This window comes from Halichoerus grypus, chromosome 7 (genome assembly GCF_964656455.1).
Source record: "Halichoerus grypus chromosome 7, mHalGry1.hap1.1, whole genome shotgun sequence".
NCBI classification, from domain to species: Eukaryota; Metazoa; Chordata; class Mammalia; order Carnivora; family Phocidae; genus Halichoerus; species Halichoerus grypus.
Window position 1 is genome coordinate 66,869,733 of NC_135718.1, and position 16,236 is coordinate 66,885,968.

Genomic DNA, 16,236 nt, shown 5'->3' on the forward strand with positions numbered 1-16,236 from the left:
ACAACTCCTAACCGTAGTTGAGGATCAAGAGATGCTTCCTGCCTATAAGCTAGATTCCCCTACAGTGGGCTGCAGAGGGGCCAATGTCTACGGTCTTATGGGGATTCTCCAGCACCAGCGCACCTTAAGCTTCTGAGAGTTTTCTCCAGACACCAGCCCTAGTCCTACAGGAGAGGGCCTGGCAGGTTTGAGTGAAAGCTCAGTTGCACCGCAGGTAAGCCAGCCTCCTCGCCCACAGGGCTGATCTCTAGCTGGACACCTGGGGCTACTGCCTCCTAGTTACACATTAACCACGTTCCCAGATTGATCATAAAGCTAGTCTTTATGGAAGGAAGTCTTTTCCTGCCTGAAAGCTGTTCAGGACGACGACGAAGTCTTTACTGAGGAGGGCCAACCGGGCAGGACCACCTCTATCCAAGAGCTAGACCCCGGTGCCCCCAACGCTCGGTCACCCCCAAGCCTGCAGATAGCAGGCCCCTCCCCACCCCTGCAAGCCGACCTTAGCCAGCCGCACCCCTCCGTCCGCGCCCCGTCCTCCCCGTGCGCCGAGTCCCTCCCCCGCCTCCCCGCGCCCGGCGCCCCCCGCCCCCGGCCCGGCCTTCCCGCGCCTAGCACCCGCCGCGGGCTGCCTGCGCACGCGCGACCACGGCGGGGGCCGGGCCTCGCGCCCCCTTTCCTCCTCCTCCTCCTCCTCCTCCCCGTCCTCGTCCGGGCCCGGCAGGGGGCGGAGGCCGTGCGCCTGCGCGGAGCCGGCAGTCCGGCAGGGCCGCAGCCGCGGGGTGGCCGGCGGTTGCCGTGGGGACCGCGGGCCCCTCCCTCCTCTGGTCTGCTGCCCCACGCCGTTCCCACCGAGACGCGGAGGACGACCCCGACCCGACCCTCCCCCCGGCCCGGCCCGAACTGCAGCCGGTGACCGGGCGAGAGGCGGTGCCGCTCCCAAGATGTCGCAGACGGCCATGTCCGAAACCTACGGTACGAGGCCGGCCGGGGCGAGGCGGCCGGCGGGGCGCGGGGGCCGCGGGGGCCGGGGGGCCGGGGGGCCGGGGGCGCGGGGGCCGGGCTGTGTGCAGCATTTACGTGACCTGCTTTTTCAAGTTTCCTCCGCGCTCGCATCCTTGGGGTTTTCCCTTTCTTAGTCCAGTTTCAATAGCTCAGGGTTTGGGAAGCCAGTTTAAGACTTTCCTCTGCGATATTGTCCCCAGCGAGGGATGTGAAGGACTTAGGGCGACGCCTGCATTTCACTGTGTTCCTCGAATATTCCAGCTTGACCTTTCCTGGTTTGGAATTCCTTTCTTTGCCCTGGGATTGCAATGAGAAGTAATCGATAGACTAATCCATGCCTTCCTTCGGAGACCTCTCGCCTCATTTATTTCTCTGTTTCTCAGTCTCTCGGGCTTTTAGTCCTTTTTGGGTTGCATTACGACTATTTATCAATGTGCCTTTTTAAAACCATAAACACCCTGGAAGCAGAGCCCTATCTGTTTAATCTTTGCTTCCCCCAAAACAGCCACCCCTGGAGGGGTCTCCACAAATAATTTTTGAGTAATCGAAAGCCTTCCCAATTCATATACTGTGTTTTTGTTTTGTTTTGTTTTAGCCCTGCGTGGTAAAAATAAATAATATCCTGCACGTCTCCTTTGCATCAGGCTTGAGGAGATGTTTACCAGTCTCTAATCACTTGTTCAGATGTGTGCATTCTCAGATTAAGACTTTGGGAGTTTTACAATCCCAGGGACAGGTTCAAGTTCAAAAGTATGTACCTGAACTCAGATCACTTGTGCTGGCCTGCTTGCTGCTCGGTCAACAAATAGGCGTGGAATGGCATGATGGAGCCGGCAGGATACTAGGAGGCGCTGTCCACACTGCAGGCAACACAACAGGCGTGGTTCAGGTCTCGGAGCATGCAGTCTAGTGGGGGATACGGAGTTAATGCCGTCACGACACTAACGAATGAGTAGCTTAAAACTCCGGGCAGGAGTTCTGAAGGAGTGTGCTCTAGGAAAGGATGTTAGAAGGAAACCTGACCCAGACTGGGGAGCCGAGGAAGTAGTAACCAGCCAGCATGGAGGAACAGCAGATGCCCAGGGCCACACAGCGTCGGAGAGAAATGGAGCTCCAAAAATGGGAGCCTAAACAGTGGGACAAGGGGGAGGGGGAGGCAGAGAGGGCCTTTGGAAGGTTTCCACCTTTCTTCTAAGAGGGCTGAGGTCACAGTGCATTGGCTTCACCTTCAGCCCCTCCTCTGACTTGTGCTTGCCCTGTTCTTGGTGCCACTTGGGGCCTTACATCTATTCCTAGAAGGCTTAGGAAATCCTCCAGGAAGTCGATAGCGTTTTTTGTGTTGTCAGAGCCGCACATGGTCCTGTGCATCCATGTGATCTGGTTCTCCCTGTAGAGAACCACAGTCAGAGATTTTGGAAAGAAAATCCATTTTCTAGCAATTTTGGGCTGTACTTTATTTTCTTTATTTTCAAGCTCCTTACCCCACACTTTTTTTTCTTTAACCTGGATAAGGAGCATTAGGGAGGGGTGGAAAGTCTAAATAAGAAAACCCAAGTGGGGATTATGAATTAGTAAGAAAGGACTGGAAGAGTTTGGGAGATAAAGCTTTTTCATTTGTCTTATATGAAATAACCTTGACAAAAGACCACATATCTCTACTTCACTTTAGACACAGTTAATTCAACTTTTGAGCACCACAGATTAACTGATTAAATAATGATCAAAGGCTTTAACCAACAGTATTCTTATGTCATGATACCTCCCAAATATGTTTTTACTTTTTTACTTGCAATTTCATCTTTTCCTCTAATAGAGGTAATTAGAGGAAACTAAGGGAATAGAAAATTAGTTTTAGAAACAGCAAATATGGCAGTTGAAATTTCGAACCTAAAATAAAAATCAACCAAAAGTCCTAAGCTGTCACCTTCATTTATCATTGACCATATTTGCACAGCACTGTTCCCCCCAAAAGTAAAACAATCATTTGCGTCTTAGATAGCTGACAAAGGAATGTGTCCCTAACCTTTAAATTCCTGTGTGCTCAACAGTCATTTTCTCTTCCAGAAAAGGAGGCTCTGTAGCTCGACAGGGATAGGATGAAAAATAAAGAGCCAGTGCTTACAAAGTACCATTAATGAGCTATATCTACCTGTTTTTTAGCATATTAAGGCAATATTTCACCTCCCATAGACTGAGTAGTAGTCAACATTTTGCTGCCTTGAAACTATAACCACATACTGTATATAATATTGAATACTGTATATAATATTGTAATACAAAATTGAAATCTTAGATAGGTTTCAGATTGAAACACTGGATCTGAATATCTCTGAACTGAAACAGTGTTTCCCAAATATTGTCAGATTCACAGCATTCTTAGAGGCTTGGCCAATTAGTATGGCTTAGAACTTCCTGAGGAACTCCAGCCATCTAAGACTTGGGAGGTCAGAAATTGGCCCTAAGTAATTCCTGACACCAAGACTTGTGAGACAGAATTAACAAGTTGAGTAGGTAGCACCAAGCAATGATGGTCAGAAAGGAGCTAAAAAATATAAGTGGTGCCAAAAGTGCTAGGAAAAAATAAAAAAAGTAAGGACTAAAGCAGTCTACCACTGGGGAAAAATCTAAGATAAATCTCTGCACTTTGGAGTTTATGCTTTCTACAGTGAACACAGTTTGTGAAACAGGAACACAAATGATGGGTCTTGTGCTGATTTTTATTACAAAATAGTCTTAATGTTTTTATTTTGTGCTTTATTTTGAAAGCACAGTATTATAGTATTTACCACATAATTTGGAGAATTATCAAGAGATTTTCTTTTAAAAATATATCATTATTGACTGTTGTGGGTTGAATTGTATCCCCCAAAAGATATGTTCAGGTCCTAACCCCAGGTACCTGTGAATGTGACCTTATTTGGAAATAGGCATAAAATAATGAGGTTAAGATGAGGTCCTGTTGGATTAGGGTAGGCCCTAATCCAATGACTGGTATTCTTGTAAGATGAGAGAAATTTGGGCATAGACCTATGGAGAGAGAATGGGATACAAAGATGCAGGCTGAGATCAGAGTGATAACATCTACAAGCCAAGGATCACCAAGGATGGCTGGCCACCACCAGAAGCTAGGAAGAGGCAAGGAAGGATCCTTTCCTAGAGCCTTCTGGGAAAGCATGGCCCTCCAGACACCTGATTTCAGACTTCCAGCCTCTAGAACTGTTAGACAATAAATTTCTCTAGTTTTAAGCCATCCAGTCTGTGGTATTTTGTTATGGCAGCCCTAAGAAACTAATACATAGGCTTTGGTAGTTAGAATATGACTCATGGAGAAATTGGGGCTTAATAGGTGAGGTAGAGTAAGGAGGATATTTTAGGCAAAGGAAATAACATCGCTCAAGTGATGTGGTACCAAGAAAGTATAAAATAACTTACTATTAGAGAAATCACCAAGATAACCATTACCTTAATTTCATAAAAGACAGGGCATGTAAACAAGGTCCACAAAGGAAGCATATAACATCGGGATAAAGGACATTTCTCTAAATTGAATGCATTTATTATGTTTAATGTTTGTATTTTTCTTTTTCTCATTTGCTGAAAATGGGTGAACATTTTAAGAACCAGAGTTTGGGGAACACTACACCAGTGGGTCTCAAACTAATGGGCCCCTGAGTCCTCTGGTGTGTGAACACACAGGTTCTGATTCAGTAGGTGTGTGGTGGATGGAGGTTCCACACCTGATCAGCTCCCAGGTCAGGCAGGTGCTGTTGGTCCAGGGCATAGACCTTTGAAAATATTGTTCTTTAGAGAAGCAAAAGTCTGTGATAATTTTTCACAGTCATTCAAACTATAAAGCATATCAGTCCTTGCCTGTGAATGTCTTGCTCCTAAATCTTTATTTCCAGTCATATCATTCACTCAGGCTTAATATCTAATATTCAGCTCCCTACCTAACTATTCCATTTGGATTGCCTGCGGTGTCCTAACACAATGCGTCCCAAACCCAACTAATTACCCACACCTACTCCCCAACCTTCTATTTGTCCCATGTACCCATTTGCCTAAAAGAAAGTTAAAACCCATTTTTATTTCTTCATCATCCTATCTCCTGGATCCAGTTGGTTTCTGTCTTTTAAACTGACCCATTAACATAGTTCAAGTTACTGTTTACCCTAGAAGAGGCAAGAGAAGGTGAAGTTGGGGCCAGTGTAGTGGATTATAAGGCCAGAAGACCCAGCATCCCAAGGTTCTTCAGCACAGGGACGTGAGCAGCTGTGCTAGATTTTGCCTCTTGCGGCGGGTAGCCGTGCAGCTGCTGATGAGCTGCGTCTCTAGCTCACGTGCAGCAACAGAAGCGAACTCCCCGGGCAGGGATGAGCTCGGTGGTTTCTGGCAGGGGTACGTCAGAAGGGGTTTAGGTATAATTTATTTGGGGACTCAGACTATTGGTAACATATGCCACAGCTTCGTAGGAATATCATAATGACTTAAGTAAATGGTGTTTCCAGAGCTTTTTGTGCTCCTTGAAAAATGATTCCGTGTAAGCATAAATGTGAACTTTACTTCTAACAATAATAATGGTAATATCTCTTCGGTTAAGGATCACGTCACCCACATTTTGTGAAAAGTATCTTGCACTTTGGGCCCTTTGTATGGAATTATCCGTAACAGGATTCTTTGGCAAGGGTCAGTACTATACTGGTCACTTTTATCATATATAACCAGGCTAGTGTGTTTATGTTCTTTGCTCTGAATATTTCTTTGGAATGAGAAGAAAGCTGATGTTTCTTGAATTTCTTCTCATAAACCATCCTCTAGAGATTGATTAGACTGTTGGAATGGATTTTTTTTTTTTTTTTTTTTAAAGATTTTTTATTTATTTATTTGAGAGAGAGAGAATGAGAGAGAGCAAGCACATGAGAGGGGGGAGGGTCAGAGGGAGAAGCAGACTCCCCGCCGAGCAGGGAGCCCGATGCGGGACTCGATCCAGGGACTCCAGGATCATGACCTGAGCCGAAGGCAGTCACTTAACCAACTGAGCCACCCAGGCGCCCTGGAATGGATTTTTTTTTTTCCCATTTCTGAGAACTCCATTAGGACACATGCCAGTGGAAATAGTCTGAGGGAAAACCTTTGAATCCCCTGTGTTCTGCGATGCGTGTCTGTCACTGCTTTCTCTGTCAGTATGATCTTGATAATGGACTAAGTTCTGTATGTATGAAGAATAATTTTTTTGCTCTGTAGCTGTGAATAGAATAGCTAAAATGACATGCAAGGTACTGTTATTTAAAGGAAGGATAAAGTAAGGCAAACGTAAAGAATGGCATACTATAGCACTGTAACACATAAATCAAATAAGCACCGTATAACTACAAATTTTCTTCCTTTGCAATCCCTCTGTAAGCTTTCCAAACCAAAATAAGTTTATGTTGAGAGATTTGACAATAGCAATACATCCCTGATAATGATGGCTGTGATACCTGGAGAAAGAATGCTTCGTGGCTCGGCCATAGCCAAGGGCATTCCTACCTACTCAGAATGCTAAACGCTTGTATGACAATACTTAGTTATGTCAGTCTTTGGATTCTTTCTATTTCTCTTATGTGCTGTGTCTTTGGCATTTAAGTCTTAAAAGCAGCTAACAATATTTAGATATGGGGTAGGATGCACTATTCATAAAGTGCTAATAAATTATGAACGAGAGGATGTATTTTAGAGGGAGGTTTGTAATTTTTCATGAATTTTTAATCATGTAGAAAAAATTGGAAACTTTAAAGCGAAGCATCTCTTTCTCCTGTGTTATAATTTAAAATATTATTGTATGTTATTATTATACTGTTTCTTTTGTTCATTTGCTTATGCCTGTTATTACAGGAGTCCTCATAAAATAAATACTGCATCTTTGCACTGCCTGTGCAGACTTTGCATATTTTTTTTTTTAAGATTTATTTTTAACTAAATCTCCACACTCAATGTGGGCCTCGAACCCACAACCCCAAGATGAAGAGCTGCATGCTCTACTGACTGAGCCAGTCAGGCACCCTGGAGACTTTGCATATCTGTTTTATAATTTGGTCAAATCTCAATGGTAACAAAGAAAATTTTTCTTTCAAGATGAGACCATAAGTTCTTTAAAAGCAAGGGACTGCTGAGGTGACTTTCTGTCCCTGGTGCTGTGAATGGCTCCTAGACACAGCCTTCAGGGACTGCTGAAAGCACCTTTGATTTGATTCCATTTGAGAGGTAGTGTTTTTCTTCTCAGGTACAGAATATGAAACAAAAGGCCAGGTTAATAGAAAACCCAACTGTAAGACCTAGTTTTCTTTCCTTTATGGTAGAAGTCAAACAATGTTTACATTGTGTGTAATATAAATGCAACTCTAATTAAAACCTCTTCCACAAGGGCGCCTGGGTGGCTCAGTTAAGCGTCAGCCTTCGGCTTAGGTCATGATCTCAGGGTCCTGGGATCGAACCCGTGTCGGGCTCCCTGCCCAGTGGGGAGTCTGCTTCTTCCTCGCCCTCTGCCCTCTCCCTCTGCCCCTCCCTTGGCTCGTTCTCTTTCTCTCTCTCAAATAAATAAAATCTTAAACAAAAAACAAAAAACAACCAACCTTCTTCCACAGACCACCATTGCTTGAACTAAAGAGGTCACACAGTGCGTCTTTTAAGAAATCGATTTCCCTTCTGAGACTTGGAATCTGGAAGCAGTTCCCAGGGCATGGGAGCAGGGAGCTGTGGAGGTTATTTCCCCGGCTTTCTGGAGCTGCAGGGCTTGAATGCTGCCCCCCAGTTGAATGAACCTAAGGAGAGAACATGTTGATCAGGTGGAAGTTGGTCAACGGTGGAGGTGAACGAGCTTTGAAGGCAGGCTTTGGTGTATCCATCAAGCACTTCGGGGGGAGACTCGCACCCTGCTCAGTAGCCAGGGGACTCTTAGGGGCAGACCGAATCCTATTGTGGTGGCCGATGTATCAGCTGAGCTGAATCTGTGCTAACTGAACATTCAAATGCCTGGCATTTGGTGGTTACCAGGTAAATAGTGGTGGAATGAACTCCCCTCACTCTAAATCCCTGCTCACTTCTGATTGTAAATTGATTCTAAATGACGAAAAAAATAAAAGAATTTTTAAAATTATGCTTAACAAAATTTCTTTTTAATAGATAAGAGGTGATGAGCTCTTTTGGTCATTTTATCAGGGTAGAATGCTTCCAATTGCAAGTGGTAGAAAACCCAACTCAAAATGCTGTGGGTAATATGAAAAAAGGTTTTTTTCAAGTAACTATAGATGAGGAGGTTTCAGGGTTTGCTGATTCAGAAGCTCAGCTGTGTCAGCAAGGACCTAAATGCTTCCTACGTCTCTTCTCTAGCTGGCACTGTTAGCCTCATCCCCCTCAGTCCTAAAATGACTACTCTACAATCTGAGTGTGCTTTCTTGTTACATCCATGGACAAAAGGAATTCTTTCCTGCATTTTTGGAGTAGAAGTCCTTCCTCTCCATCTGGTTGGGCCACGTTGGGTCAAGTGCCTGCCCCCGGACGAATTATGTGGCCAGGGTAACACTACGCACTGTTTAGCTTAAGCTGGTATGTATTTCTAAAACAGTCTCTGACTCCAAGTGACCGTAATTGGCATAAAATAACCAAAGCCTGTCTCCAGTTTAGGGGTCACGTTCACCTGTTACTTTGGCTCCTTGGGGGATTAGTTGTTGGGCAGATAACATCTACTACAACAGCGTCTACCACGGTCTCCAAAAAATGTAAGAGACAATTCAGTTTCAGCTGTTTGTTCCAGGTAATGATCTTCCTGAAAATGAGGGAGGGACTTAAACGTTCCTTCACGCCCCTCCTCTTCCAGTGAGGGAGCAGTCAGAGAAAGCAGCCCCGTAGTAGAGAAAGCACAGGCCTCCATCCACCTTGGCTATACGCACACCCATTAGAGTCCCTTGTCTTCTTAGAAAAATTGAAATTTCTCTTGTCATTTTGTAAACATGATATACTTGCACTTGTTCTTAGTTCTTATTGTCTTTGTGAATGTGCCAAAAAAATACTTGGTGTTTTGAAGACTAACATTCCTCTTCAGAGTCACTGGGACCATGGTAATACTTTGGGGGCAAACAGAAGTTCGCTATTTGGTGCCCATTGCTCTTTTTCCACTTTTCATATATTAGCACCTTGAGTAATTTTGTCATAAATATGTACATAATAACGTAGGATACTATACCTTTATAAGAATGAAGTCCATATTTTGGATTATCTTTTTATATTCAATTCCGTAGAGACATTTGTAAGTCGAGACATTGACTGGTAAAACTTTATTGGTAAAATTGATATTAAAGTGTCTTGTTATTATGCAAACAATTTCCTTTAAATGTTTACAACTATAAAAGCATTGTGAGTTACAGTATTTTCTCTGGTATGTATTATATAATAATAAAGTTAATTTTCCCTATTACATTTTCCCAAGAACAGTGTTACTTCTAGCTATTGCATGACTAAACAAGCTTTCTGAGTGTGTACTAGTTGAAGGTTCTTCTGGTATTAACCCATTGTTCTGTTTCCATGGTTATACCAGGAAATTTTCCTCATTGAAAAACTGTTGGTGTACCGAGGCTGAATTCTCTTACCTCTAGATAAAGGGTGAAGTTAGAGTAGTGTACACAGAGTTCTTTGTGCCCAGTGTCTCGGATCCTCGTGACAATGTAAGGTAAACACGGGAGCCCACTTATGGGTGAGGAAACGGAGAGGTTCAGTGCTCTGCCTAAAGTCCTGGAGCTGGGAGATACAGAGCCAGAGTTTGGACTGAGATTTGCCTTGCATCACATTCTCAAGTGTGGTCAGGTTTTTACTCTGCTTCTCTGTCTTGTACAAAAATCTCCATAAAATCTCAGGTCAGTGGCGACCCAGAATAAACATTCCCACTGGATGTCATTGCTCTAGTGCATGTTGTAGACAGGCATTGGACATTTAATATGAGTCAAAATCTTTCTCTGAATGCGGCATGGAACTGCATTGGGGTGCGGAGTAGTGGGCACCAAAGCTTGTACCTCCCAAACTAATGCCGGGGACCTTCCACAGATCTATGTAATCTCTATATATGTATCTATGTAATCTCACAATCTATGGAACTGCAATCTATGGAATTGCGAATCTATGTAATCTCTCTATGTAATCCCACAATCTATGGAACTGCAATCTATGGAATTGCAAATCTATGTAATCTCTCTATGTAATCTCACAATCTATGGAATTGCAAATACTCTTATAGTATTTAAGGTTTGCTTCAAAGTCACAATTCAGAAAGACAACATTTTGTGTATGTATCCTCAAATAAAAAAATTAACTATTCAACTTCTCTCTTTTAATTACACTAGCTGGAGTGTTCTCTGAAACATTTCACAAACCACTTACCCTTATATAATTTTATCCTCACGTATCAGAATCAAATGGAACATTCTACTCTAAAGTATCCAAAACTTGTTTCCTGCTTAAGGGTCATTGTTTTTATTAGGTTTCTTTGTTTCTGTGTACTGCACTGGCTACTGACTTCCTTTTCTGGACAGTTTTCCACTTCGGGAGAATTATTTCCTTTTTTATATGTCATTATATCGTGTAGAAAACAACTAGGAACTTGCAGTTTCGACGCTGGGTGGCTGACCAGGCTCACTCACCGGCTACCTAACTTGCGTCCGCACACCTGGCCCACAGGAGGTTTGATCCCGATGAGCTGTGCAGCAAAATCGCAGATCCTGCCACAGACCTTGAGCAGTCGTGGGAGTCTGTGCTGCAAATGTGAAATCCACGATGTCACAGTTCCTCTCTGCTGGCATTTAATTCCGGCTCAGACAGACCGGCAAAGTGCCAGAGTTAGGCTCTGTCGGCTTTCCCACCGTGTTTTACCTGCCCTCTGCAGGTCACGTGTTCTGTTGCCCACACCTCCTCCCCGCCCCAAGCCAACACTTCACCAAGCTTTTGCAGCTTACCTCCTCTCTCACCAGTGTACCAGAACGTTTTTTCTTTGAAGTGCATGCCGTCTTCTGTTCCGCACTCTACTAGCTCCTTCTCATTGCTGTAACTCGATGACCTTGGGGTTATTCCGTATTCTACGAGGTCACCTGGCGTAGGGTCTCTTTCTCCACTCTGGCTCCTCACTGCTCCGGGGTGACTGCCGTATCCCTGCAGAGGGCTCAGTCAGCAGCTTAGTGTCCGGTTTCTAACTTCATCTCTAGGCACCTTCTCTTCTGCGCCCACTCGAGGGGCTCCCTTCCCTGGCTGCTCACATGCCCTATTCTGCGCACTCACACCCGGTCTTCACTGGAGCTCCGGCCTCCTGGGCGCCCCCGCCCCTTCTGTCAGGTGATGAGCTGTTCCCTCTCCAGAGAGGACACATCGACCCTTCCTTCCACCTCTTCTTCGTCCTTCAGCTGTGCATGCTTTGCAGATTCCCAGCCCTGGCTTCCCAGCCCGCCTCGCCTGCTGCCGTATAGACAGCGCTCTCTTTAGATGAAGTTCACTATGGATTTATGGTCTGCTTGCGAGGGACACTCAGTAGTGCTTAGCGATCCTCTCTCTTATCCTGGCCATCTTGCCCTTTGTCTCCACCTGCTCTTTTAAACATTCACTAATCTGTTCAAGCCCATTTTCTCACGTCCGGTGGATGACAGGGAAGGAGAACATGCCCTGCTGAGGAAACCGCATCTCCTCCCCTTCCCTGCTCCAGCCTGTGAAGTTACTTACCTCCACGCTCGTCCTTGACCCTTGTCTTGTAGTCTCAGAGGCAAGGAGGTCTCTCTTCGTGTCTGAGACTAATCCCTGCCTTCCACTTTGGCCCTCAGCCCTCGAGTTTTCAGACTTGCGCCGCCAACCATCCTTTCTTTTGCTCCTGGTAACTGCCTTACACTCTGCAAGCACCCTGAACACCCCGTCTCTTCTTCCCATCACAGCCCAGCTTCTCGTAAGGGTTGTCAGTACTTTTTATCTGCGGCATCCTGCTTCTTAAATCTAAGCCACCTGATTTTGCTGCCACCTCAGGCGAGGCTGAATTCACGTGGGGTGCTGGGGCTCAGACCCAGCGGACACTTTGCAGCCTCTGTCTTACTCAGCCTCTCCCTTAGGAGGACTGCTTCCCCAAATCTCCACCATGTTGGCTCACAGGTATTTTAAGTTTAATCTCTCTGAATCTGCACTCATTATTTTGCCATAAAATGGATTCCTCCTCAGAACCTTCCGTATTATCTCCCTTGTTGGTGTCACATACCAGCTGGCTCCCTAAGCCAGAGACCAAAGAATCCTCTCAGATGACCCCACCGTCCCAGCATATGACACATTTCTTCTGCCAGGAGATGAAACATGGACCGAATCCTGTGGTTAGGGCCACCCACCTTTGCCTCCTTTCTGACCTCTGGAAATCTTAAAAGCCAAACCATTGTTCATGGGAGAGCTAGGAAGGCAAAGGCCATCTTGTCTACTCACTATGACTTAATTTCCTGGAAGATTCAAGGTCATCATTGGTAGTCAGTTGCTGAACGAGTGTGCAGTGCTGTGAAGGGTCCCTTTCTGGCTGGTTTCCTGGTCAGTGGTTCCCTGTGCTGTCAGCACTTGGTTGTCATTGTGCCTGTAGCTCACGGTCCTACGTGGTAGAGGCTCCTTGAAATGAGTGTCGAGACACGTCAGTAAGTTCCAAATGCAGGAGGTTTCTCCCGAAGACTTACTCCTTTGGCTCTGTGTTAGCTGTGTCAGTTGGCTTGGAGACCATTTGTTCCTGATCCGTGTTTCGTCTGTGTTCCTGAATGGTTGACTGTTTTTTTCCCCTTTGGCTTTCATTTACTGTACCTTGTTTAAGAAATCCTTCCCTCTCCCTTTAGATGATGAATGAACTTCACTGTCTTTCAAAATTTTGCCTTTTTTTACATTTGCATTAATTTACCTGAAAACAGTGTTTGTGGATGTTTTCAGGCAGGGGTCCAATTTCACATGTATTCCCCATATGGATACCCAGGTGTCCAGGTATCACTTCTCAGATTGTCTGTTTTTTTCTCCCAGGCATTTGTGATACCTGCTCAGTCATAAATATGGAGGCTTATCTCTGGATCTCCACCCCATGGTCAATGTATCCATCTTTGCCCAAATGGTTGACTTTTAAATAGAAATTCATTTCTGTTTAGTTGATACCTTTCCTATTATCTCATTTAAATTTCTCGTGAAAAATTAAAAGCACATTAGTAGCATATATTCGTTTCAGATTTTCTGGTTTGGGATATGGTCTTTCCCCCCACCTTCAAGCTTAATTCATGCTGAAGAAACCCTCATCAGGTGAATGTAATTATCATAGGTTGGATGCAGAAAAACCTCTTTGTGATTTCGAGCCTTAAAATTAACACCCATTGCCATAAATCCACATCAAATCTGATTTAAGTAGACATAATTATTTAACTAGTTCACATTTAGGTTATCTTTTTACACAACCTAACTGGGCAGTTCTCCTTCCTTAATTACTCAGTAATATGGCTCTTTACCTGCTCCTGTTAAACCCTTTCGTAGCTGTGAAGCACTCTACACTTGACATATAAAATATATACTCTATATCTCATGTATATGTCATTCAACTTCAAGCAAGGAAAGAGAAAAAGAAAGTAAAACCCTGCAGATTATAAAAACAAAATAAATTAGTAAAATCAATGTAAATGCTACCGTACCCACAGAGACGCCAGCAAACCTCAAATACTCCCTCTCTGAAGAGAGAACATCAGGCTGTACTCCTGACCCCTGGGTTGAAGATGAGGGCATGGGACCCCCATCTTCTGGCGCTCAGCTACAAGGAGGTGTGTGAAGTCTAAATCTCCTCAGAAATAGGAGGGGTATCAACTGCAACTCCTCATACAGTTGGATTCTTCTCACCTACAAGGAATAATTCATTACCCATTGTGGTGCTTGGTTTTATCTCTGTTAGCCAAACACAGATCTCTCCACACAAAAAATAGCACACTGGACAGCTTGGCTTCTTACCTGCCCTCCTCCCTTCTGCCCCATTTCCTTCTTGAAGCGCATCCTTTGGTCATTCTTCCAGTTTAGGATTGTGCATAGTAAACTTACAGTCATTGTTTGACATTATCACCTTTTATTTTTCATAGAGCTCTTTATTTTGAGATAATTATAGATTCACATACAGTTTTAGGAAAAAATACAGAGCTCTCATGTACCCTTTCCCTGTTTTCCCCAATGGTAACATCATGCAAAACTCTCATAAGACACCACCTCCGGGATATTGATTTGCCACAGCTGCAGAAATAAAATATTTCTATCACCTCAAAGATCTCTCCTGTTGCCCTTTTATAGGCACACACTCTTCCTTCCTGCCCCCACCCCCTCTGTAGGCCCTGGCAACTACTAATCTGTTCTCTATTTCTATAATCTTGTCATTTCAACAATGTTCTTAAATGGAATCATGCATCACATAATCTTTTGGGATTGACTGTTTCTCTGGAGATTCCTCCAGGTTACTGCATACACCAACAGGTTCATTCCTTTTTCCTGCTCGATAGGATTCCTTGGTATGAGTGTACTAGAGTTTGTTCACCTGTTGAAGAGCATCTGGGTTGTTTCCAGTTTGGGGCTATTGTGAATAAAACTACTATAAATGTTGGTGTACAGGGTTTTGTGTGAACATAAATCTTAATTTTCTGGGATAAATGCCTAGGAGTGCAATTGCTGAGTCATATGGTAGTTGCGTGTTTAGTTTTTTAAGAAACTGAACTAATTTCCAAAAGTACATTTCTACCAGCAGTGTGTGGGTGATACGATTTCTGAGCATCCTTGCCATCATTTGGTGTTGTCACTATTTTTTATTTGAGCCATTCTGGTAGTTGTGTAGTAGTACCTCATTATGGTTTTAATTTGCATTTCCCTGATTATTGGTTAATGATGTTAAACATATTTTCACATGCTTACTTGCCATTTGCCTATCTTTTTCGGCAAATGTCTCTCCATGTCACGACCGTTTTCCAGTTGGATTGTTTGAGTTTATATTGTGGAGTTTTGAGAGGTTTTTTTTAAATGTGTATAATCTAGATGCTAGTCCTTTGTTGGATATATATTTTTCAGTCTTTCCTTCCACTCTGTAGCTCATCTTTTCATTCTCCTAACAAAATTTTCTTTTTTTTTTTAAGATTTATTTATTTATTTGAGAGAGAGAGTGTGCACGAGCGCACAAGCAGGAGGTTCAGAGGGAGAGGGAGAGAGGATCTCAGGCTGCGCCAAGCGCAGAGCCTGATGAGCTTGATCTCATGACCCCAAGATCACGACCTGAGCCAAAACCAAGAGTCAGATGCCCAACCGACTGTGCCATGCAGGTGCCCCCAAAATTTTCTACAAAGGAAAAGTTTTCAATTTTGGTAAAGTCCAGTTTATCAGTTTTTCTTTCTCTGGCTTGTTTTTTGGAGTCAAGTCTAAGAACTCTTTGCTTTTCCATAGATCCTAAAGATTTTCCCCAAAATTTTATAGTATAATGTTTTACCTTTAAGTCTGTGATCTATATTGAGTTAATTTTGCATAAGGTATGAGACTTAAGTCATAGTGTCATTTTTTCCCTTTATGGGTGTCCAAGTTGCTTCAGCACCATTTGTTGAGAAGGCTAGCTTTCTGGCATTGAATTGTTTTTGCAGTTTTTTTTTTTTTTAAGATTTTATTTATTTATTTGAGAGAGTGAGAGAGAGATCACAAACAGAGGGGAAGGGTAGAGGGAGAAGCAGACTCCCCGCTGAGCAGGGAGACGGATGCAGGGCTCCATCCCAGGACCCTTGGGATCATGACCTGAGCCGAAGGCAGATGCTTAACCAGCTGAGCCACTCAAGTGCCCCTGTTTTTGCAGTTTTCAAATCTGTTGGATGAGTTAGTATAGGTCTACCTCGGGGTTCTCTGTTCTGTTCCATTGATCTATGTATTATGTATCTCCAAGTGTCGATATCAGACAGACAGGATTACTATAGCTACATCATAAGTCTTCAAATCAGGTAAAGCGATTCTTCAGCTATTCTAGTTCTTTTGTCTTTCCATATAAACGTTAAGCTTGTCTATACCAAAAAGCCTTGCCAGAATTGTTATAGAAACTTTATAAACATGTGTCAGTTTGGGGAGAATTGACATCTTTACTATGTCCAGTCTTCTAATCCAGGAACACAGTATATCTCTCCCCTTATTTAGATTTTTTTTTCCCCCATCAACATTGTGTACTTATTAGCA

At 43.8% G+C, this 16,236-nt stretch overlaps 1 protein-coding gene across 1 annotated transcript in view; it reads left to right on the top strand.

Moving 5' to 3' along the window:
- Positions 1-671: 671 nt before the first annotated feature.
- Positions 672-16,236, top strand: part of RAB4A (RAB4A, member RAS oncogene family) — a 46,971-nt gene continuing 31,406 nt past the window's right edge. The window contains exon 1 of the mRNA XM_036123372.2: positions 672-972. Within this exon, the coding sequence (XP_035979265.2) occupies positions 942-972 (31 nt within the window). The 5' untranslated portion in view covers positions 672-941. The remainder of the gene's footprint in view (positions 973-16,236) is intronic.